At 43.8% G+C, this 21,996-nt stretch overlaps 1 protein-coding gene across 1 annotated transcript in view; it reads right to left on the reverse strand.

Annotated features, from left to right (window-relative positions):
• CSMD2 (CUB and Sushi multiple domains 2) overlaps window positions 1-21,996 on the reverse strand; it is a 538,353-nt gene that overhangs the window by 83,352 nt on the left and 433,005 nt on the right. The window contains 6 exon segments of the mRNA XM_042993830.1: window positions 2,037-2,150; window positions 2,639-2,719; window positions 10,945-11,090; window positions 12,476-12,653; window positions 14,896-15,084; window positions 20,343-20,552. Of these exon segments, the coding sequence (XP_042849764.1) occupies window positions 2,037-2,150; window positions 2,639-2,719; window positions 10,945-11,090; window positions 12,476-12,653; window positions 14,896-15,084; window positions 20,343-20,552 (918 nt within the window).

The raw sequence follows: 21,996 nt of genomic DNA on the forward strand, positions 1-21,996 counted from the left end.
TTTCAAATCACATATCTGATAAGGCACTTGTATCTAGAATATATAAAGAATTCCTACAACTCAATGATGAAAAGATAAATAACCTAATTAAAATAGGCAAAGGATCTGAATAGGCATTTTTGCAAAGAGAATATAGAAATGGAAAGTAAGCATATGAAAAAATGCTCAACATCATTGGTCATCAGGAAAATACAAATCAAAACCACAATGAGATAGACACCCTTTATACCACAAGGATGGCTGTAGTTTAAAAGACAGATAATAATAACAGAGAAGATGTGGAATAGTTGGAAACCTTATATACTGATGGCGGGAAAAAGATTCAGCCGCTGTGGAAAACAATCTGGTCATTCCTCAAAAGGTTAAACACAGAGTCACCATATGACCCAGCAATTCCACTGGTAGCTATATACCTAAGAGAAATGACAACCCATGTTTACACAAAAACTTGTATATGAATGTTCACAGCAGCATTATTCATAACTGCCAGAAGTGGAAATAACCCAACTGTCCATCAACTGATGAATGGATAAACAAAATGTAGTACCTACACAACGGAACATCATTCGGCAATAAAGAGAAATGATGTACACTGACACATGCTACAACATGAATGAACCCTGAACACATTGTGCTGAGTGAAAGAAGTCAGTCACAAAGACTACCTATTGTAGTATTCTATTTATATGAAAGATCTAAAATAGTCAATTTCATAGAGACATAAACTAGATTGGTGGTTGTCTAGAACTGCAGGAAGGAGGGTCTGGAAAGAAATGGGAGTTGACTGCTGAGGGGTCCAGGGTTAATTTTGAGGTGATGAAAATCTTCTGAAATTGTGTGATGGTTACAAAGCTCTGAATATACTAAAAATCATCAAACTATACACTTTAAATGGATGAATTACATGGTACATGAATTATATCCCAATAAAGCTGTTGTTGTTAAAAAAAGAAAAAGCCAGTGAAGGGTCACATCTTGAGAAGCCAAGTACAACATCAAGTCCTAGACGGAAGTATGAGGCTGAGAACAGGAGTAAAGCCAAGAAGGCTGAAGCCATGTAGACACAGAAACAGAGCCAGAGATGAGAAACTAAGTCTGGAGCAAATCAGGGAGGTTCTGGAGCAAGATCAAAGCAACAGCCCACTTTTATTGGGGACTGGTTGTTTGGTGTGTGGGTAGGTCAGCTCAACTCATAGATAATGACTTCTTCTATGTATTGGCAGCTTAGTTCTAGGGCTGTGGCTTCTTTCTTTCTCACTAACAATCTATATTGCAGACTCTCTACTCTTGCCTTATGAGAAGTGGGGGAGAAGCCGACCTGTTTCTTCACAGACTACTAAAATATTATTTGGTAGCAATAGTACCAGAAGCAGTAGTAAGAATTTAATAGCCCGCATTGGGCAGTTACTATGTGCCAGACATAGTTCTAAAGTGCTTTACATCATTAACCCATTGAATTCCTCACAATAAGTCCATGGCATAAGTAATATCATTATCCTTATTTTAGAGATGAGAAAATTGAGGCATAGGACAGTTAAGTATCTTGTGCTAGGTCAGATGTCTGGTGAGTGGAGAGTATGGTTTTTGGTCTTAGTTGGGATACCTTGATGAAGCCATTCATCTTCTGTCAAGGCATCACACTAGAATGAAGACAACTCTTGGTTGCCTAGTTCAGCACACAGGACCTTGAGCATATCTGCACTCCAGTAGGGCCAGGTTGGTGTGCAAGCCCACCTCTTCCCAAGGTCCCAGAACCCTTCCTTCCAATGATCAGTATGCCGTTTCCAGAGAATACCAGTGAGAACAAAGGAAAACAGAAATAGAAGTGATCAAGTGGTCACTATGGTAATTTGTAGCCCCAGACCTAAGAGTAGGACAGAGAATCTCTCTAGAGCAATCGTTAATTCAAACAAACAGACATTCACCAAATGACCTCTTACTTTATGGGCAGGGACTGGGAATATAGGGAAGAGTAAGACAAAGGCTATGTTTTGGAGGAACTCCAGATCCATAAAGGCATGGCTCCGTGCAATTACCTTCACATATTGGGGGTGGTCCTTCAAACTGTAGGTAAGTTCCAAGTTTGCAGGTCAGGATTTCATTCCCTACCAAGGTGAAGCCAGGGAGGCACCTGTAGCGTACGATGTCACCTGCCAAAGAGAGACCAATATAGGGGTTCCCTGGAGAAGTCTGGACAGAGCATCCCTTAGTAGTTCAACCCACTTTTAGGCAAGGCAATCAGTGATGGGTTCCATTATGTTCAGATTTAAATAACCACTCAACTCCACTCAAATGACCCAGAAAACTGCTGCCTACTTCTCACAGCTCAGCCTTGCTAAGCCTAAGAATGTTTCCACATTCCAGGAACTTTTTATAGTGTCTTGTGTGGACTTATTTCTCAAAAACATACTGACTTGAATCACAGAAGAAAACTGCCTTCCTGTCTCCTCTGTCTAGCTATGGCTAAAAGGAAGTATTGGTATTTTTGGTGCAGACTCTGTTGACAGAACATTACCCATCTTGCACTGGGCCTACTGTTTCTCGTGGACTGGAGGGAGAGATGAGCCTTGCTGGCCAGCCCCACCCCAACCCAGTCCCTTCTCAACTGCACAGTCCTTGCTGGTTTGGGAGAGGGTACCTATGTTGAATTCTTCATTCTCTGTGACGACTTCAGCGTTGGGGAGGATGGTGGGAGGAGGGCATTTGGTGAGTGGATAAGCTGAAAAGACAGAAGCAGACAAGCCGGTGTAAGAACACCATTCTTGGGGCACGTAGCCATTTACTCGTTCAATCCCTCACCTTCTCCTTCCTCATTCATTCACATAGATCCTAGTGACTATTGATCTGTACACAGGGTAAGTTTAGCCAAGTACTGTTTTGCTTATCTGCTGTCATCTTTTTTTTTTTTTTTTCTGATGCGAAACCTAGGAGCCATATGGTAACACCAACAAAAAGGAGAGAGCATCTAAGAAGTCAGTGATGGTCACTAGCACTGAACGAAGCGGAGAGAAGCATTTCCTGAGCACCTATTATAAGTCAGGCACCTTCACACACTGTCACCTTTAACTCTCATGATGGCTGGTCCCCCTGTGAGATGTCTTACTCTATTTATGAGGCAGCTGAGATTCAGAAAGGTTTCCCTTCTGACCTTTGGCCAAACATCCCTGGCTTCGGTGGACTTTCCAAATGGAAAACCATCCCTCTGGGCAGAGACTGGACTGTGTGTGCATGGTGTTACTGAGGCAGAGCCCAATATGGGCTCATAACTTGGCTTCCGTTTACTACGTGGCATACAATTTGGTGCTATGTAAGTGTGAGCTGCTGTTGCCAGTGCTGCTGCTGTTAGGATGACTTCCAAAGTCACCCCAAACCCCGCTATGTTTTTTAAAAAAGAACATTCTCTTTAAAAAATTACAAATGTAATACATGATTGCTAGAGAAAATAGGAGATTTTCTATGAAAATAGTAGGAAGAAAATTAAAGTCCTCCACTGGTCATTCAGATAACCACTGTTAACCTTTTACTGTAAGTTCTTATAGTATATACTTTCTGCACATATATTTTTCTCTTACAACATTTGCAGTGTGTTGTGTACTTTGCGTTGATCCTTGTGCACTCACTCTTATATTGCAAGAATTTCCCTATGTAATTAAATTTCTTTAAAAAAATTTTTTCTAGAGAGAGTGCGAACAGGGGAGAGGGGCAGAGGGAGAGAGAGACGGAATCTTTAGCAGGCTCCACATTCAGCAAGGAGCCTGACATGGGGCTTGATCCCATGACCCATGGATCATGACCTGAACTGAAATCAAGAGTTGGATGCTCAACTGACTGAGCTACCCAGGCACCCTTGTAATTAAATTTCTTAAAAAAAATGATTGAAATGAGTTCATAGGATTTAGTTGTATGATTGACTAGAATTTATTTAATAGATGCTCTATTATTAACCATTTAGGTTTCCACGGTTTTGCAATCTAAAATAAAACTGTGATAAACATCCTTCTATATATGCATCTTTTATGAGTTTTTTTCTTTTTCTTTTCTTTTTTTTTTTTTTTAACTAGGAATGATTTCTGGATCATAGGGTAGTTCTATTTTTAACTTTCTGAGAAACCGCCATACTGTTTTTCACAGTGGTTGCACCAGTTTGTATTCCCACCAACGGTGTAAGAGGGTTCCCCTTTCTCCACATCCTCACCAACACCTGTTGAACAACACCTGTGTTGTTAATTTTAGCCATTCTGACTGGTGTGAGGTGATATCTCATTGTAGTTTTGATTTCTGTTTCCCTTATGATAAGTGATGTTGAGGATCTTTTCATGTGTCTCTTGGCCACCTGTATGTCTTCTTTGGAAAGATGTCTGTTCATGTCTTCTGCCCATTTTGAAACTGGATTATTTGTTTTTTAGGTGTTGAGTTTTCCAAGTTGTTTATACGTTTTTGGATCCAACAATTACACTACTAGGTATTTACCCAAAGGATACAAAAATAATAATTCAAAGGGATACATGCACCCTGATGTTTATGGCAGCATTATCAACAATAGCCAAATTATGGAAAGAGCCCCAATGTCCATTGACTGATGAACAGATAAAGAAGATGTGGTGTATATATACGATGGCATATTGCCCAACCATAAAAAGAATGGAACCTTGCCACTTGGAACTATGTGGATGGAGCTAAAGGGTATTATGTTAAGCGAAAGAAGTGAGAGAAAGATAAATACCATATTTCACTCATATGTGGAATTTAAGAAAAAAGACAAACATAGGGAGCAAACTGAGAGGCAAACCAAGAAACAGACTCTTAGCTATAGAGAACCAACCCATGACTACCAGAGGAGAGGTAGGTGGGGGGTGGGGGACATGGGTTAAATAGGTGATGAGGATTAAGGAAGGCACTTGTCGTGATGAGCACCATGAGATGTAAGGAATTGTTGAATCTCTAAATTCTACACCTTAAACTAATATTATACTGTATATTAACTAATTGGAATTTAAATAAAAATTTGAAAAAAAGGAAAAAAACCAGGAATGATTAAAGCGTATGACCTTTTAAAAGTATGAGCATCTCCTACTGAACATCAATAATCTATTCTTGGAAATCAGACGTTCCATGTAAAGATGCTAAGTAGGTGCCTAACTTCCAGACAAAAATCGGTAACAAGAAATCCTCACTTAAACACAGCCTGTTTAATATATTGTGGTTACTAGTTTGATTGGGGTAGATTTCCCATTATATTAAAAAGAATTACACATTTCTGCTCAATGCAGAAAGCTGGTGGAATACTGAAAAACAAAAAAATGAAAATTCCCCAAGTCCCACCACCACCAGGCATAACCACTGTTAGCCTTTTGGTGCATGACCTTCGGTCTTTTACAGACAACCCCTCCTCCTCCCAGAGCACACACTACATCTACCATGTTATTGTTAAAGAACTCAAGGGCAGGGAGGACATTTGGACTCCTCTGTTTCACTTTGTCCCTACTTCCCTTGCTCCTTGGGGGTGAAGCCCTGATACAGCTTAATCAGATTCCAGTATAGGCTAACATGTTAACTGGTGGGGAGGGCTCACTGATTTACGACAAGTGGTAGCCAGCTCAGCAACAGCCATTGTGGGTCACTGCATGTTGTACCCTCTTATGGATTCTTTCTGGACATACTCTTTTCCATTCTATTGGATGTGCTGGGCTGGCCTTTCATATGAAGCTTTTAAAACCAAGTTAGTATATGAAGAGACGTGGGCAGAGAGAGAAAATCCCAAGCAGGTGCCATGCTGTGAGCGCAGAGCCTGATGTGGGGCTCTATCCCATGAACCATGAGATCATGACCTAAGCTGAAATCAAGAGTCGACGCTCAACCGACTGAGCCACACAGGTGCCCTGGATTGTTTCTAATTTACCAGTTTTAAGTCACAGTTCAAGGAATATCTTTATATACGTATCTTTACAGAATTCCTGGAAATAGGATTGGTGGGTCCTAGATCATTATTAATTAGAAATCTTGGCTGTAAGTAACACAAATCAACTCAGGGTAAGAATACGTGAAAAACAAAAAGCCTCTCAGAGAGGAGAGAATGCGAATGTGGATTTGTATACAGGCTTCATAAAGGTGGAGGACGAGGAACTGGGGTCCACCAGGAACCCAGGAAACCTTCCCCACATGTCTTGGTCACTTTCTTTCCACAAGTCAGAACTTTCTATTTCTCAGTCTACAAGGACAGGAGAAGACAGGCAATCCAGGGCACTTGGATTTATATTGTCCCTCTTCTGCAGATGAATCTAGAATCTCTTGGGTTCAACTTCAAGTTCCCGAGAGAGGACACCTGATTCCCTCTGCTGGAGTCAGGTCAAGGCCCACCTATGGTTCAAGCCACTGTGGCTGGGGTTGGCGGTGGACATGGAGTGGGGCAGAATATACAAACATAGTTGACAATTGCCCATGTGAGAGAGGCAGCTAAGGAGATCATTACGAGCTCTGCAGACAACCAAAAATGTTTGACTGTGGCTGATCACATTGTGTATAGCTTTTTGATATGCATTTTCACACTGCCCACCACCAAGGGAGCATCTTCCTGCAATCTTCCCACCAGGATTATCATTTTAAACATTATTACAGGTTATTCTCTAATATTAAGAGCCTACTTTTTCCATTTAATGCTTTTTGCTTTGAAGGCTACTCTTTGATTGCTATTGTTGTTTGTATTTGCCAAATACATCACTACCCATCCTTTTATGTTCAAACTGTCACTGTACCTTAGTAGTGTTCCCGGATGGAAAATACAGCTAAATTTTATTTAACCTAATCTAAGAGTCTTTGCGTTTTTCATAGGGAATTGGGCTTTGATAAATTTGTATTTGCCATAGTAACTGAACGATTTTATTTTATTGTTTTATTCTGCACTGTCTGTATCTTTGTTCCTATAGTTTCCGTTGCTTTCCACCTTTTGTATATGAGCTATGTTTTGCTTACTTTTTTTCTTTCAGTGATTTAAAAGTGCTATAACCTATTTTTAACTTCTTAGTGACTAAAATATATACTCAGAACCCTGATTTTTCTAATTATCAAAGTTAGTAATTGAATAATATCTACTGATTCTACCCCCATGAGAGAAAAGGATATTTCCTTTCTCCTATACCTCTTCTAACTACTTGGGTATTTGTTAATATGAAATGATTTCTTAAAAATATTAAAGAATTATTTGTATTCTGTTTGGAATCTATGTTTTCAATTATTATTGCTTAAATCTGTGGTTAGCTAGTTAGTGCTTCCATTTTAACCTTTCATACAACTTCTCTGAATTGAGTTATTGGTTCATTCCTCAGTGGGTGGCTACATCCTTGAGGAACAATTCAAATTGAGATGTGGGTGACAATGATTTTAAGCTCTTGGATGTCTGCAGATGACTGTTTCTTGCCTTCACATGTGACGTTCCCAAGTGTCTTTTGCCTTAAACATCTATAAAAATGCCTCTTTTATTTTCTGGAATTGAATGCCAAGAATAATTAGGCACAGGATTGTTGATTTTGGCTCCCTGTAGTTAACTTTCTCAGCCTGGATTCTGGTAGATTTCTTCTACCTTTCAGCCTTGAGATTTGAAAAACTTGCCAGGCTGGTTTTGATTTCTCCTGGTATGTAGTGAGCTCTTTTGTTCTATACGCACAGTTTTTCCCTCATCTCAGAAGAGTTTTATTTTATTATTTCTATTCCATCTGGCTCTTTTTGTCATAGATACTTTTTAATCAGTATGTTCTTTGTTTACTGGATCTATTTGCCATTCTCTCCTCTATAATTTTCAAATATTTGCTCACTTTCTTCTTTGTGTTGGGCTTTTATTCCACATCTCTGAACTGTTTTTCTGCACTGTTGATTCTGCTCGTTGTTGATTCTTATGCCAATTTAATTGTGCTGCTACATTTGTTTTTTAAACTTTTTTTTAATTATCTAGCTCCCCTTGTAAATAAAAATTTTAATTTGAAACTATCACAAAGGTATAAGAAAAGTTGGCAGCATCGTACAAAAAACATTTTTCATGAACCAGAAGAAAGTAAGTGACCGACATTATGCTCCATAACCACAGAGTATTTTAGTGTGCATTTCCAACAAACAAGCACATTACCCTGAAAAACCACATACAAGCACTAAAAGCAGGAAATTACCTCTGATATGGTACTTCCAACTAGTCACCATGTCCACTAGTGTTTTACCACTTGCCCTAGTAAAATCCTTAATAGCAAAATGATCCAGTTCAGAATCATACACTGTATTTCATTGTCATGTCCTTTTAGTCTGGAAGAGTCCCAAAGTCTTTCCTTGACCTTCATGGCTTTCACACTTTTGAAGATTCTATGGCAGTTAATTGCTAGTCTGTAATACTATTTTACATTACCCTCACTTTACGTTTGACACATTCCTCATAGCTGGATTCAAGCTGTGCATCTTTACTGGACTATCACAGAGGGGATGCTGGGTTCTTCTCTTTGTACCCAGTCTGGTGGGGTACGATTTCAGTTTGTCCTGTTATTCATGATGCTCACCTGGATCACTTAAGTAAGGTGCTGTCCTCCAGGCTTCTCCACTCTAAAGCTGTTCTTTTTTCCCTTTGCGATTATCGTGTGAGGAGATAGTTTGAAGGTATGGAAATACTCTGTTCCTCATAATATTTTAATTAATAACTGTTTAACTAACTTATACCTGTTTGGATATACATGGTGTCCTGGTTTATTCAATCAGCTACAGTTTGTTACCAATATTAATTCCTTGGATGCTCAAATTATCCCCATTATGGTCACTGGGAGCCCCTTCAAGCCCGTGTCTATGTCCCTCTGTCACGTCTGCATCATTCCTTGAGTAGTTCCTTGCTTTCTGCCATAAAATGTTCCAGGCTCATCTTGTACTTTCTCTGCCTCAGTCCTGGAGTCAGCATTTCTTTAAGGTGTTTTGGTCCATTCAAGTGAAAATGGTATTGGAAACCAGTAACTGGAGCTAGATGTGTTCATTGCTATTGAGGAGTCATTACTTCAAAGCCCTTTTAGTGGAAAGAGTTAAGGGATGTATGTACATGTACACACCCACGTTTACACCCTTATTTCCTTCTATATCTGTATGTACATATTGAAAACCATAGCTCACATTGGTACCTCAAATTCCAACCCAATTCCCTGGGTATATTCTAGTTTTTGTTCTTTCCATATTTCTAACCCTCTTCTCTTTCAGTGAGACACCTGTTGTCCTTGATATATTCACTTATCTGATCAGTCACCTGTAGGGAACTGAGTTCCCATCTCTCCTGCCACAGCCCCCTTACATGAGTACCCTACACACTGCATCCCCCACCCCAGGCTCTGATGGATCCTCAGTGTGGATACCCTCCTCATTCTGCTGGGGCTCCTACCCCACATGGATGTTCCTTCCATTTGCTCAGAGCCTGGACACCCCATGCCAGCCCTGTCCCTGGGCAGCGTGGACTCCCTCTCCCCTCTGACACCCCAGCCTGGCTCACGCCCTGAAGGCATGGGTGTCACTTTGCTTCGTCCCATTTAACAGCTTTAGGACTCAATTGTTCAGGAAGGGAAGACATTTAGCTCCCCTTTTATTTATCTCTTATTTGGAGATCTCTTATTTGGAGTCCATATTGTCTAGACTTCTATGCTTTCCAAAATTTACTTCTACTTCCTAAACTATATGTTTTCAAGGGCATTTTTCTCTGCAATTCAAATCCTATTTTCTCATTAAAAAATGTTCATAGGTCTCTTTAAGGTGCTTGTCTTTTATACTTATTAGTCCTTATATGGGAAGGAATTTATTTAGAGCTAATATTTGCCTACAGAAAGGCAGACATTCTTTCCCCCACACCAGTCCTGCTCCCCAATCTCCATGTCTACCTCCCTCTTTTTCTTTAGTTCTTGTCTCAGATATCGCCTCGCAACAGGTTTTCCACAATTATTCTACATGAAGCAGAGTTCCCCACCTTTCATTTGCTATCTTATTTGTTTCCTTCATAGCAACTTATTACAAATTGCAAAGATTTTATTTGTGTGCTTATTGGTTTGTTATCTCTGTCTCCTTGGAGGAAGAAAGCTCTATGGGGAGCAGGCATTTCACAGAGCAGGAAGCATGAATAGTCAATGAAGATATGAAAGGATGCTCACCTCATCATTAACATAAGAGTGAATGCTATTTCATGAATCCACCAGATTGGCAAAAATTTAAAAATCTGATAAAACTCAGTGTTTGCAAGATGGAGCCAGGAATAAAGTCAAGCTTTCCCGATTTCCAGTTCAAATATATGTAATGCTCTGCAAACTGTAATATGGAGGATTATTCTATAGATGGACACAAGCCCACAGAGAACTTTCTATAAGTTTTTCTCTGCTATATCCACTATAACAAAAATGAGGAAGTATCCGGGTCCGCAACTTGGGACTCTCAGAAGAAAACTGGCTGCCGATAAGGACAAACCTACCCTGAATTGTTCATGCTCCTCTCGCTTGAATTCTCCATGACTTCACTTGTGCACAGCACTTCCTGTGAGGTCAACAGAAGCCGTGGATTCCAGCGGAGTGGGACAGCCCTCTAGAGGGTGCCAAGGGACATGCTGGGGCACAAGTAAGTGGAAAACCCAGCCAGTGAGTGAATGTGAACCAGCTGGGTGAGAAGCCTCATCCTGCTGCCTCTAAGCTTGGATTTGGCACCAAGGGTCAGCATCATGTGCCTCTCTGCCCTAGAGTGTGTGTGAAGGAGGAAAACTTACAAGTATGGAGCCCCGTGCTGGGAGATTTCACATAGGTGAATACATGGAAGTCTTATAACTCCAAGGACACCGAGGCTGAGAAGCTATGTAACTCATTCAGAATCACACAATTGCGAATAGTGGAGCCAGGGGTCAAGTGCAGCCCTGATTCAACAGCATAGTGCCCCTCTCTCACACCAGGCTTCCATACTGACCAGAGAAGGCTATGGCGAAGATCCCACCCATAGCCGCATCACGGTGGAACTTGAGCAGGACCTGGTTGGATGAGCTATGCACTGTTTTCTTGGCCAAGCTTCGGCTGAAGACTCCAAGCTGTGGAGCTGTCTGCTGAGGCCCATCCCTGCACATAGGAAAGAAGGTGCTGGCATGTCATGAGTTACCATGGCTGCCTGCTCCACCCGGTTCCATCAGTGGCCCTCAAAGAGACCTGGAGTGGGAGGCTGTGACTCTTCTTGTGCTTGACACTGTCTTTCTCCAATGTCCTGTAGACCTCCCTCTAATCTCTCCCAACTCAGTCTGCTGACAAAGCTGATAGAGCCAGCAAGGCTCACACTGACTCCTCATTCACCTGATTCTTCACCAGCCCAGCCTCCATAATGGGCTTGGGGGCAACAGTCTCACCCAAGAAGCCACTGGAGCCACTGGGCAGGGATGCAGGTCTTATCACAGGTTCTCTGAGACTGAGCAGCAGTAGGATGGGGCTGAGGAAGAGCTGCAGGAAGCTCATGTTACTATCTATGCCAGCCCCACTTCCTTGTCCCCAAGCAGAGATATCCCCAGTTGTCCTTCTAGGCAAAGGATTTCTTCCCAGAAAGGTATCTAGTCCCTCCTATCTGTTCTTAGCCATAGCCTGGAAAGGAAACTGGAAATTAATCCAGGGCAGTCTGATTATGGTTATCCAGCCCTGGGAATTTGGGCAAGAGAATCCCACGATCCCCTGCTGATTCCCAGAATGGCAGTAACTCCCAAACAAAAAAATTTTCAAATTATATATTTGTCCAAAGATCCGGTGGTTTGGAAAGGACTGCCTAGGAGACTACACTTATTGATTAATAATTCATTTTCCCATTTTAAAATTCATTCAAGATATTCTAACTCTCACTCAGTGTGGAATCGTCAATTTGGTAACCAGTAAGCCACATGTGGCTGTTTACATTTAATTAAAATTAAATAAAGTTTAAAAGTCAGTTCCTCAGTCACTCTAGACACATTCAAGTACTCAATGGCCACCTGTAGCTGGTGGCTATGGTACTGAACAGCACAGATACAGAATGTTTCCATTACTGCTGAATGTTGTGTTGGACAATACTGGCTCAGCAGGAGATGATCAGTGGGACTTCACAGAATTCTACCCCCAAACTGTTGCTAGTCTGGGTAGCTTATGTTAGGTAAATGTAGGATTTTGGTTTGGACTCTGGAAAAACTGAGAAAAGTTTGTGTAGCTATGACCATTCCTATTCACACACCCACCCACTTGTCCTCTGACCCCGAGGTGGGACTCCAGGTTGGAAATCACTGCCCTGCCATTCCTCTCCCTTCCAGGAGTCACAAAAGGTAATTTGAAACTGAGCCCTCATTTACTACGTTTATTTGAAAGCCAGGAGGTGGACGACCACTTAAAACCATGCAGCTCTTGGTTTTCTAAACAAAGAAATGAGTAACCCCAGTTTAGAGCCCAATTAAAACCCCTTTCTAATTGGCTGTCGACATGGCAGCTGGCCCTACCAGACAGTGATGAAGTCTCCGGAGGGTTCTGTCTGCAGCAGGCTGAGGTTGAGGCGGACGCCATGACCAATGGGCACGGTGATCAGCCAGACACAGTCCTGGGAGCTGGAGTATGGACTGGGGAAGCCCGGGGAGTACACAGTGCCATTGGAAGAGGTGATGTTCCCACCACAGGGGACTGCCAGGGAAGGGACACAAACACAGATGAGTGTGGGAGATCACCCCCCACCTGAAAATTCAGATGACTTCCTTACAAAGTGTAGGCACCCAGCACAAATTGTTCTGCTCAGGAAGGTCAGGAGGCATGGGGAGAGGTGACGGGGCTGCAGATGACCATGTGTGGTTTTCCCCATTGGTCCTAGCACACCACTCCCCATCTGGCCCCTGACCTTCAGAGCATATGCCTCTGGGGGCCAGCCTCAGCCCCTGGACTCTCTCTTCTTCTTGTGGATGAGACCAGCCCAGCAGGAAGGACCCACTGGAGCTCTCCCCTCTCCCTTCCTAGGAATGGAGAGGAGGAAAGAATTCAGAGTCAGGGCTGTAGTTCTTTTGCTGGGATGAACTAGGAAATTATGGGAGTATTTCTCTCTCTCTCTTTATTTGCTTCAAGATTCTTAGAGTGGTACATTTGGTCTTGACCTAAGAGATGAGGATTCTTGTAGTGAAGACCAAAGTTGGGTTCAAATCATGGCTAAACCATTTATTGGCTGGATGGCCCTAGACATTAGTTTAGACTCTTTCATCAAATGTGAAATGGGAATAAGGGTATCCCCATGTAGGACTGTGGTGGTGGTTCCATAAACTGAGGCAAGTAAAATATCCAGCTTGGTACTCAGCTCACAGAGAAGGCATTTGCTGCATAGATATGATCTTCTATCCCTATTTTCCTGTCCCTTGAAAGTAACACCCAATTTTAGGTTCACTCCGATGTAGGCTTTGGGTAAGGGGATGAAGAGGCCATGAAGTCTCCATAATGTTCTGATTCAGTCACCAGGGAGGGGAAAAAAGGGCAAACAAACAAACATACATACAAACACCCCCTGGTCCAGACTAATGAGTACATGTGGCTGGCATGAGGCAACAAGCAGACATCTGGATGGGGGCAGACCAAAGCGAAGAGAAAGAATCCCAATGCCTCTAGGCAGAAGATACGGTTCCTGTGAATGCACATGCATCCTGAAAGGGGTATGCATAGACACACCCCCTTTCCTACACATACTGGACATCCACTCAGTGTCAGTGTCAGGCGCATCCTGGGGAAATGAAGGGGAGCAAGGTTACCGTGGCACATGGTTTTGCTCTGTAGCACTCACAGCCCACTGGGATACAGCTAAGTAGATTGGTGTTTACAGCATAGGGTGGAACACGCTGTCAACACGGAATGCCACGGGAACAACTGGAGGACCCCTCCTCTGGTCTTGTGATGGTGGGCAAGGATTCTTGGTATTATTTCCATTTAGACTCAGACCTGAGGGATGATAAGGCTAAGTAGACAAGGCAAGAGAGGAGAGTGATGTTCTATGAGGGAGGGACAGCATGTACTAAGAACCAGAGGCAAGAGAACAGGGCACACTGGGATGACTGCAAGTATTTCAGCTTCAGACATAAAATCTGCGAGCATGGAGAATCCTGGGGGGTATGCAGGGACCAGGCCCTGAGGGACATGGTGCGTTACCTAAAAGAGTTAGGAATTTACCCCAAGAGAGATGAGGATGCCTTGCTGGATTCTGAGCAGGGGAGTGTCTGGAGTATGTTGATGGTTTTGAAGATGCACACTGGCTACACTCGGAAAAATGGATTGAGGAGGGCAAGACTGAAGGCTGGGAGACCAGTGAGGAGCCTCATCAGAGTGGTGGCCTGGATTAAGGCAGAGGCAGTAGATAGAGAGAAGTGGATGCATTTGAAAGGTAATCAGGATGTAGAATTATCAAGACTTGGTGAATAAGTCACATGGGGGAGAGGGAGGGGCCCAAATGGGGCCAAGTAACCAGGTGACTAAAGGTGCCCTTCACTAGATGGATTTCCATTGAATGACAGAAAAACGATGCCTTTAATTTCTAATATATTAGGATTTAGGTGCCTCTGGATAAGTGAAGCTCTTTAAAAAGTTTTTGGATATACAAGTGTAGATCTCAGGAAAGAGATAAAGATTACAGAGTCTTCCCTTCTGATGGGTTGGGTTTCCCAAGGGTTGAGTAGGTATTCCCTTGGCTGTGGCCCACATTTCCTCCAGGTCCTCCCAAGGTTGGCCCAGAGGTCTGTGCCTAGGACTCTTTGCCCAGACAGGCTGGGTCCTTTCCATATGAAAACAGGATGGACAAGTTTTTCCTGGACTCCCCAGCATGGGTGCTTCCATGGGGCATGGGAGTACTCTGATCAGTCTCCTTAGGAGGAGTCACTAGGGATGAGGAGGGACATACCTTCACACCTGGGTAGGGGGTGGTCCCAATTCCGGTTGGTGCCATGTTGACATGTGAGGACGGGGTGGCCCATCAGTTGATATCCTGGCAGGCACTCGAAGGTCACTGATTGTCCAACATTGTAGCCAGCTCCCCTCACAATGCCATTGGCAAAGGGCTCTGGGTCTGGGCACTCTTGAAGTTCATAGGCTGGAAAAGATCAGGAGAGAAGGTTACTTTATTCTCTTTGGACATTTTCCCCTCAACCAGAATACAGGAGCAGCAGAAAGTAAGCATAATGGTGAAGCACCAAGACTTGGACTCCGATGGACCTTTGTCATTTACTAGTTGTTGGCTTTGGGTAAGACATTTAATTTTTCTCTGCCTCTGTTTTCCTATTTAGAAAATGGTTATTGTGAGGATTAAGTGGGAAATTATATGCATAGTACAGTATGGCACATAGTAAGAGCTAAATAAATGTTATCTGTTATGACTGTCTCCATGGGAGAAAGAGGTTTAGGGAAGACAATGCTAGGTTGAACCCTTATTCATTGAGTACCTGCTTGGGGCCAGGCATTGACCTTGGTTCTTTCATGTGGATCATCTCATTTAATCCTGACAACCATGTTCTAGATCACAAACAAAGGAAGCAGTCAGGGGAGGACTTGAGTGGGGTCTTTCTGACTCTGAGAAACTAGAACCTTTCAAGATGGAGGGAACTTGGCAGGAGTAAGTCAATCTTGTGACTAGAAGAAAAGCTTTTCAGAGGGAATTGTTAGATAAAAAGGAATATGTGTGACTGTAATACAAAGAGGTCCCTCCAAAGAGCAAGAAAGCAACTTCCTTGAGAATAGGTGAGTCCAACTCAAAAGGAGATACCTTGATGGAAGTACTGGAGGCCTGTCCCAACAGGGAGGGGTTGCAGAGGGGTTTACTGAGCATGTGCACAGAGCATAGACTCTGATTAATTGGATCCACAGGAAAAAGAACAGCTGTTGTGTCCGGAATCAGGCCCACCCTACACAGGAAACTGGCAGTGGGGTAGACAGAGCTTTCCACAGTGGAAATTCTCAGTGGGAGTTGAGATCAAATGAATGCTCCATGGAAGTGGATGAATTCATTACATGTAATAACAACATAAATAACAATGATCACGAAGCTGACATTTTCAGAGCCCTCCTTCTGGGATGGTGACTATGTTGTGTATTTCCAGTCAACATCTTCCTGAGGGAGGCCTCAGTGGGAGGAACCGGGCAGGTTTCACTGGGAAATCATTGAGGTAATTGCCTGTGTCAAAAAATGGAGCGGCTGTGGTGGGAGGGGGTGGCTGGTCAGCCAAAGAAGACACGTGGCCCTGACAGTAGCAAGGGGTACTGGGCAATTTGGCAAATGAAGGTTAGTAGAAGCAGGGAGCCTGTTGCCCAGTGAGGTGACTGAATGAATGGACTGGGTCTCTATAGAAAAGCCTCAGTGGGAACTTGTGGACCCAGCAATGGTGAGGAGCCAGAAGAGAGTGGCTTCACATCAGAAGCTAGGAGCAGCCAGAGGGAGAGTCTCTTATAGGAACTTTCTCATGTGGAAGGAGCTGGGTTTTTCAGAAAGAGAGACACTTAAGTGAGAGTACTTGGACTGCTTTCAAAAATCTCAGAGCCTGTTCTAGCAGAAGAAGCTTCAAAGAGAGAGGTTGGGCCTATAGGCAGAAATGAACCCAAAGAGTGATTAGCTCTCCTAAAGAAGCACTCCTCAGGGAGAGCAGCTGGGTTTGCCCCACAGGGAGACACTATGGTGGGAACAGATACAGTTTCTAAAACAACTTTTTAAAGTTTATTTATTTTGAGAGACAGGGAGGGAGCGCACATGGGAGGGGCAGAGAAAGAGGGAGACACAGAATCTGAAGCAGGCTCCAGGCTCTGAGCTGTCAGCACAGAGCCCGACACGGGCTCCTGAGCCATGAGATCATGACCTGAGCCGAAGTCGGACACTTAGCTGACTGAGCCACCCAGGCGCCCCAAGAAGCTTTAATGAAATAAGCTTAGCTTGTCACACTGAGAGACCCAGTAAGAGTGGCTTATGTTGTTAGTAAAAATTTTATGGGAATATTACCTGAGAGGAGAAAGGAAAACTCTAGCCTAGGAAGTTCAGAGTATCTAACAGAAGGAATTTTGAGAAAGAGTAAGGAGTTGGATTTCTTCAAAGAAAGTCATGGGACCACAAAGACCGGGGCCTGCTTGACAGAATGCCTCTCAGTGGGGACAGATGGCTCTTTTGGAAACAGGTCTTTTCATAAAGGAAAAACCTGGGGTGAGCGGTCAGAGACTGTGTACAAGGTACAGCTCCATGGGGCTAAGGAGGGCATAGGTGGAGAATGTGGGCCCTATTTGGGCCTGTCATAAATTAGGAGGCCTTGGTGGGAGGACCTGGGTCTCTGGCACTAGAGACAACCCAGTCTGAGTGGTTGGGGCCATCACAAACGAGAAGCCTAATGAAAGTCGAGGTCAAATCTGAAGGGAAGCAGCTGCTCTGACACTAACAGTGGGCCTTGTTAAGTCTAGTCATAAGAGGAGGCATCGTTAGGTCTGTGGGGCTTAGGCAGGCACTGAGGGAGTAGGTGGGCCTGTGACCTGAGGGAAGTCTCAAGAGGAACATCCACCAAGTCATGAAGGTAAAATGGGAGGAGGTAGGCCCACCATCTTTGGGACTCTCACACAGTTGGAGCCACTCCTGGTGGAGGTGTTGGGCCTCTGAATGCATACTTAGAACCCCCCTGCCCTATGCCTTGCTTCCCCCCAACAAGGGGAAATCCTCAGTGGACTGGGCTTCTGAACACACGAAGCTCCAGTGTGAGTGATGTGTACGCCACAAGAGGGCTGCTGGCCAAGTGTTGGCCTGTGTCTCAGAAGCTCAGGTGGGAGTGAGAGGGACTGAGCTTGAGACCAGGGCTCTGTGGAAGTAGTAGGTCTCTTCTACGGGGAGACGTCAATGAAGTCGGAGGGACTCAGGGGCACAACTTTTATAGGGACAAGTGGGCTTATCACATGGGGAACTCAGTGAGTGTCTGGTGCCATCATGTGGACCCAGTGGGCAGGGCTATGTCTGTCACAGGGGTGAAGGCACAACGTGTATGGCAGGCCCCAGGGGAGCCGTCCCTGTCACAATGGTAGTGTCATCAGTACTTGCATTTATCCAACAGGAGAAGCCTCAGGGAGAGCACTTGGGCCTGTCAGAGGTGTTATGGGTTGAATTGTGCCCCCTGCCCAAATTCATATGTTGAAGTCCTAACCTCTAACACCTCAGAACGCGACCTTATTTGGAGAGAGGGTCTTTGCCTATCTTTACCCAAATTAAAATGAGGTCATTAGGGTGGGCTCTAGTCCAATATAACTGGTGTCCTTATACAACAGGGAAATTTGGAGACATATAGGGATGTGAAGCCAGAGATGGGGGTGATATTTTTACAAGCCAAGGAATTCCAGATTGCCAGCAAACCACCAGAGGCAAGGACAGAGGCCTGGAACAGATTCGCCCTCACAGCCCTCAGAAGGAATCAATCCTGCCGACACCTTGATCTCGGGACTTGTCAGTCTCCAGAGCTGTGAGGGAATAAATGTCTGTTGTTGAAGTCCCCCACTCCCACCTCCCAGTCTGTGGTACTTTGTTACGGCAGCCCTGGCAAAGGAAGACACAGGGGAAACCTGAGAGAGGCACGCGTGTGTCCCAGAGGGTAGCGCTGATCATATGACAGAATGTGGCCGTCTGATGTGTCATGACCCATTTGACAGCTCACGCCCCCACTGAAGCCGTGTGCCCTTGACAGGTACATGTGCTCTTGGTTAGGGCCAGCCTCTGTGATGAGCTCACACACAGCTTCCTGGGGTGGGGCAGCTTTGCTCCTACCAAGGAGGCCAGCACTCTCTGGGTGAGAAACACAGCATCTCCCTGCCACTTCATGGGTGTGAGAGGCCCAGCTCCTCCTCCCGAGGTGTCCCAGGTGGTGGCAAGCCCAGCCACACTCCCTGGCGTTCCTTCTAAGGAGGCAGTGCCTGTGTAACCGACCCAACTGTGCCCACCTTTGTAGAATACCCCTTTCCCTAAATGACAAGCCTGAATCCATGGTCAGTATTCATCTCTCACAAGGGATGAAAAAGTCTAATATCAGAGTGTTATGTATATAGACCATTCTATATATTTATATAGGAAACACAACCAAAGAACTCACAAAACATTACATATTTTCACAGGTACATATAACATATGTTATATGTTTCCATGTCAACACATGGAAAAAGATCCAGAAAGATCATATTAAAACAACAGTGATTACTTCTGGGGAATGGGCCTGGAGTTGGAGGCTGTAGACAAGGAAGGCTTGGACCTACCCATAAGGCTTTAATTTCCTCCTTCCTTCCTTTCATCCTTCCTCCCTCCCTCTTTCTTTTTAACAAGGTGAGTGTGTTTGTGAACTGCTTATATAATTAAAAATCAACTTTAAAAAAGAAAATTGCAAAACAGTACTTATAGTATGATACAATTTTGGATATAATATAATGATATAGTTACATCAATATATGTACAGAAAAAAATGGGGCTTTCGTTGGTATCTCTGCATGGTGGGGTTGGAGATGCGATTATGGGAGAATTTTGTCCTTCAGTGATGTACTCACAAAAACATCTGTAATGTTTTAATTTTTTTATAAGCATGTATAAGATTGGAACAAAGTCCACAATTATGAAAAAAAAGTCCAAAGAATCTGGAAAAAGAGGTTAGAACAAATGGTTCATCCAGTCACACTAGGGCAGCATCTGAGGGAGAAGTTGGGCCCATTTAAGGCTGCTGTGTATAGCTACACAGATTGAGCGCAGTCCGCACAGCCACAGGTAAGGGCCCCTCACTCAGGAAAGCCTGGGTTGGAGAGGAGGGGGCTTGTTCCAGGAAAAGCATACCAGGACGGGTGGGGCCTATAACAGGATTTCACCTCGGCAAGGTAGAGCCCCAGTGAGCATGGTCAAGAAACCCTCAGTAGGAGTCAACGGGCTTGTCTCATTGTGAAGGCTCAGTGGGTGCTCTAGGGTTGTTACCAGAATCCTCTGTCATGTGATAGGAGCTTTGCTGAGGCAATTGGGCTTGACACACAGGAGAGGACCCAGAGGGACTAAGTAAGCCTACCAAGGCTGAGGGGAAGTGGCTGGCTGGACGCTCAGGGATGCCCGATGGGAAAGCTCAGGGAAAACTGTTGGCCATTGGGCCTGTAGCCCTGGAAGAGGCTTGCCAAAGAAGATTAGATATCTTCATGGGGCCACAGAGACATGCCATCAAAAGGAAGCCTTCATAGATAGGCCTGCCCTCCCACCCCCCCATCCCTCAGCCCTTCTTGTGTTCTTTTTTTCCCCTACGTGGAAGGCTGGGAAGATGGTGGCTATGGGTAAGAGAAGGGGTTGGACAGGAGCAAACGGGCACTCCCTGTCTTTACCTTGATACTCCAGCTTGAATCCTGGCCGGTTCTGGGAGTGGTCGCTGTGGAAATACACAGTGGTCTCATGGGACGTGGAGAGCAGGGAGCCTGGAAGCTCGCTTCCACTGAATCTGCCCATCATGCGGCTGGTCTCGTAGGGGCCATTCCGGATTTCTATGAAGTCGTGGTTGGGCTCAGTGGAGAAGTTCAGGAACTGGATGTGAGCTCCTGGGAGCAAGACAGAGGCAGACAGTGTCCAAAGCAATAGAGTCCTGCTTCAAACATGCGGTCTCATGGAAGCTTGTCCTGCCAGACCTCATGCGTCCCTACTACCGGCTTCCCACCCAACCAAGATTCCCAGAACACAACTCTGGGAGTTACTGTCCATTCCAGTCTTTTGTCTTGAGGCAGGATTCAACTTAAAAATATATTATTCACTCAGAATAAAGGGCACTGGTCATTCCAGAGCTCTATCCCTAGTCCATTTTATTGAAAACAAAGCTCAGGGCTAATTGACTTGTGGTTCATAAGCCTACTATTAGTATAAAGATAGCTTTGCTAAAATAAACTTTTTACTTAAAAATGCCACCACTTAAAAATAACTATATCCAATCAAAAGACATGAACTCCATCATACTGGTATCTTCTCAAACACTTAGGATAATTCAGAAATTAGAAGAATACATTATCAGTGAAGTTTATACCCAGGGATCTTACTGGATTAATCAAGATCTCCTAACCACCTGACAGGTTAAATGGATCTGATTAAGCGCTTGACTTACATATTAATATACTCTGCAGAATGGAGGTGGGAAGATTGACATTTGTTTACTGGTGAGATTTCTCAAAATTAGATTACCATTAAAAATGATATTGAAGCCATATATTTACTAAGCAAATAGGAAAATGTCCACTATGTTAATTGTGAAAATCGGACTGCAAAGTAGCACGCATTATGTAATTCTAATTGTGGTATTAAAAAACTGGAAGAATGTTCACTGATTCACTAATAATATTTACTGAGCATCTGCCATACATCAGGGCTGCACTAGGCACTGCACAGGGATAAACAAGAACTACCAGGTCCTTGTCTTCACAGCGGTTACATTCTAATGGCGAGGACTAAGCTGTTAGCGATTATCTCTGCATGGTGGGGTTACAGATGGATTCTAATCTTTAAAATGTTCTTTTCTGTACTTTCTAAGTTTTGTAGAATGGACACACATATGTGATTTTTTTTTTTTTTGCATCTAATGATTTAAATAGAATAAAGACTTGACTTATAACATTGAGGACCCTTCATGTCTCCTGCTCTCTCCCATTCTCTTTCTTCCCTTAATAGAAGGTCACTCTCTGGCCAAAATGAAGAAATCAGGAGACTATAGATGCTGGAGAGGATGTGGAGAAACGGGAACCCTCTTGCACTGTTGGTGGGAATGCAAATTGGTGCAGCCGCTCTGGAAAGCAGTGTGGAGGTTCCTCAGAAAATTAAAAATAGACCTACCCTATGACCCAGCAATAGCACTGCTAGGAATTTATCCAAGGGATACAGGAGTACTGATGCATAGGGGCACTTGTACCCCAATGTTTATAGCAGCACTCTCAACAATAGCCAAATTATGGAAAGAGCCTAAATGTCCATCAACTGATGAATGGATAAAGAAATTGTGGT

Source organism: Panthera tigris, chromosome C1, assembly GCF_018350195.1.
Source record: "Panthera tigris isolate Pti1 chromosome C1, P.tigris_Pti1_mat1.1, whole genome shotgun sequence".
Classification (NCBI taxonomy): domain Eukaryota; kingdom Metazoa; phylum Chordata; class Mammalia; order Carnivora; family Felidae; genus Panthera; species Panthera tigris.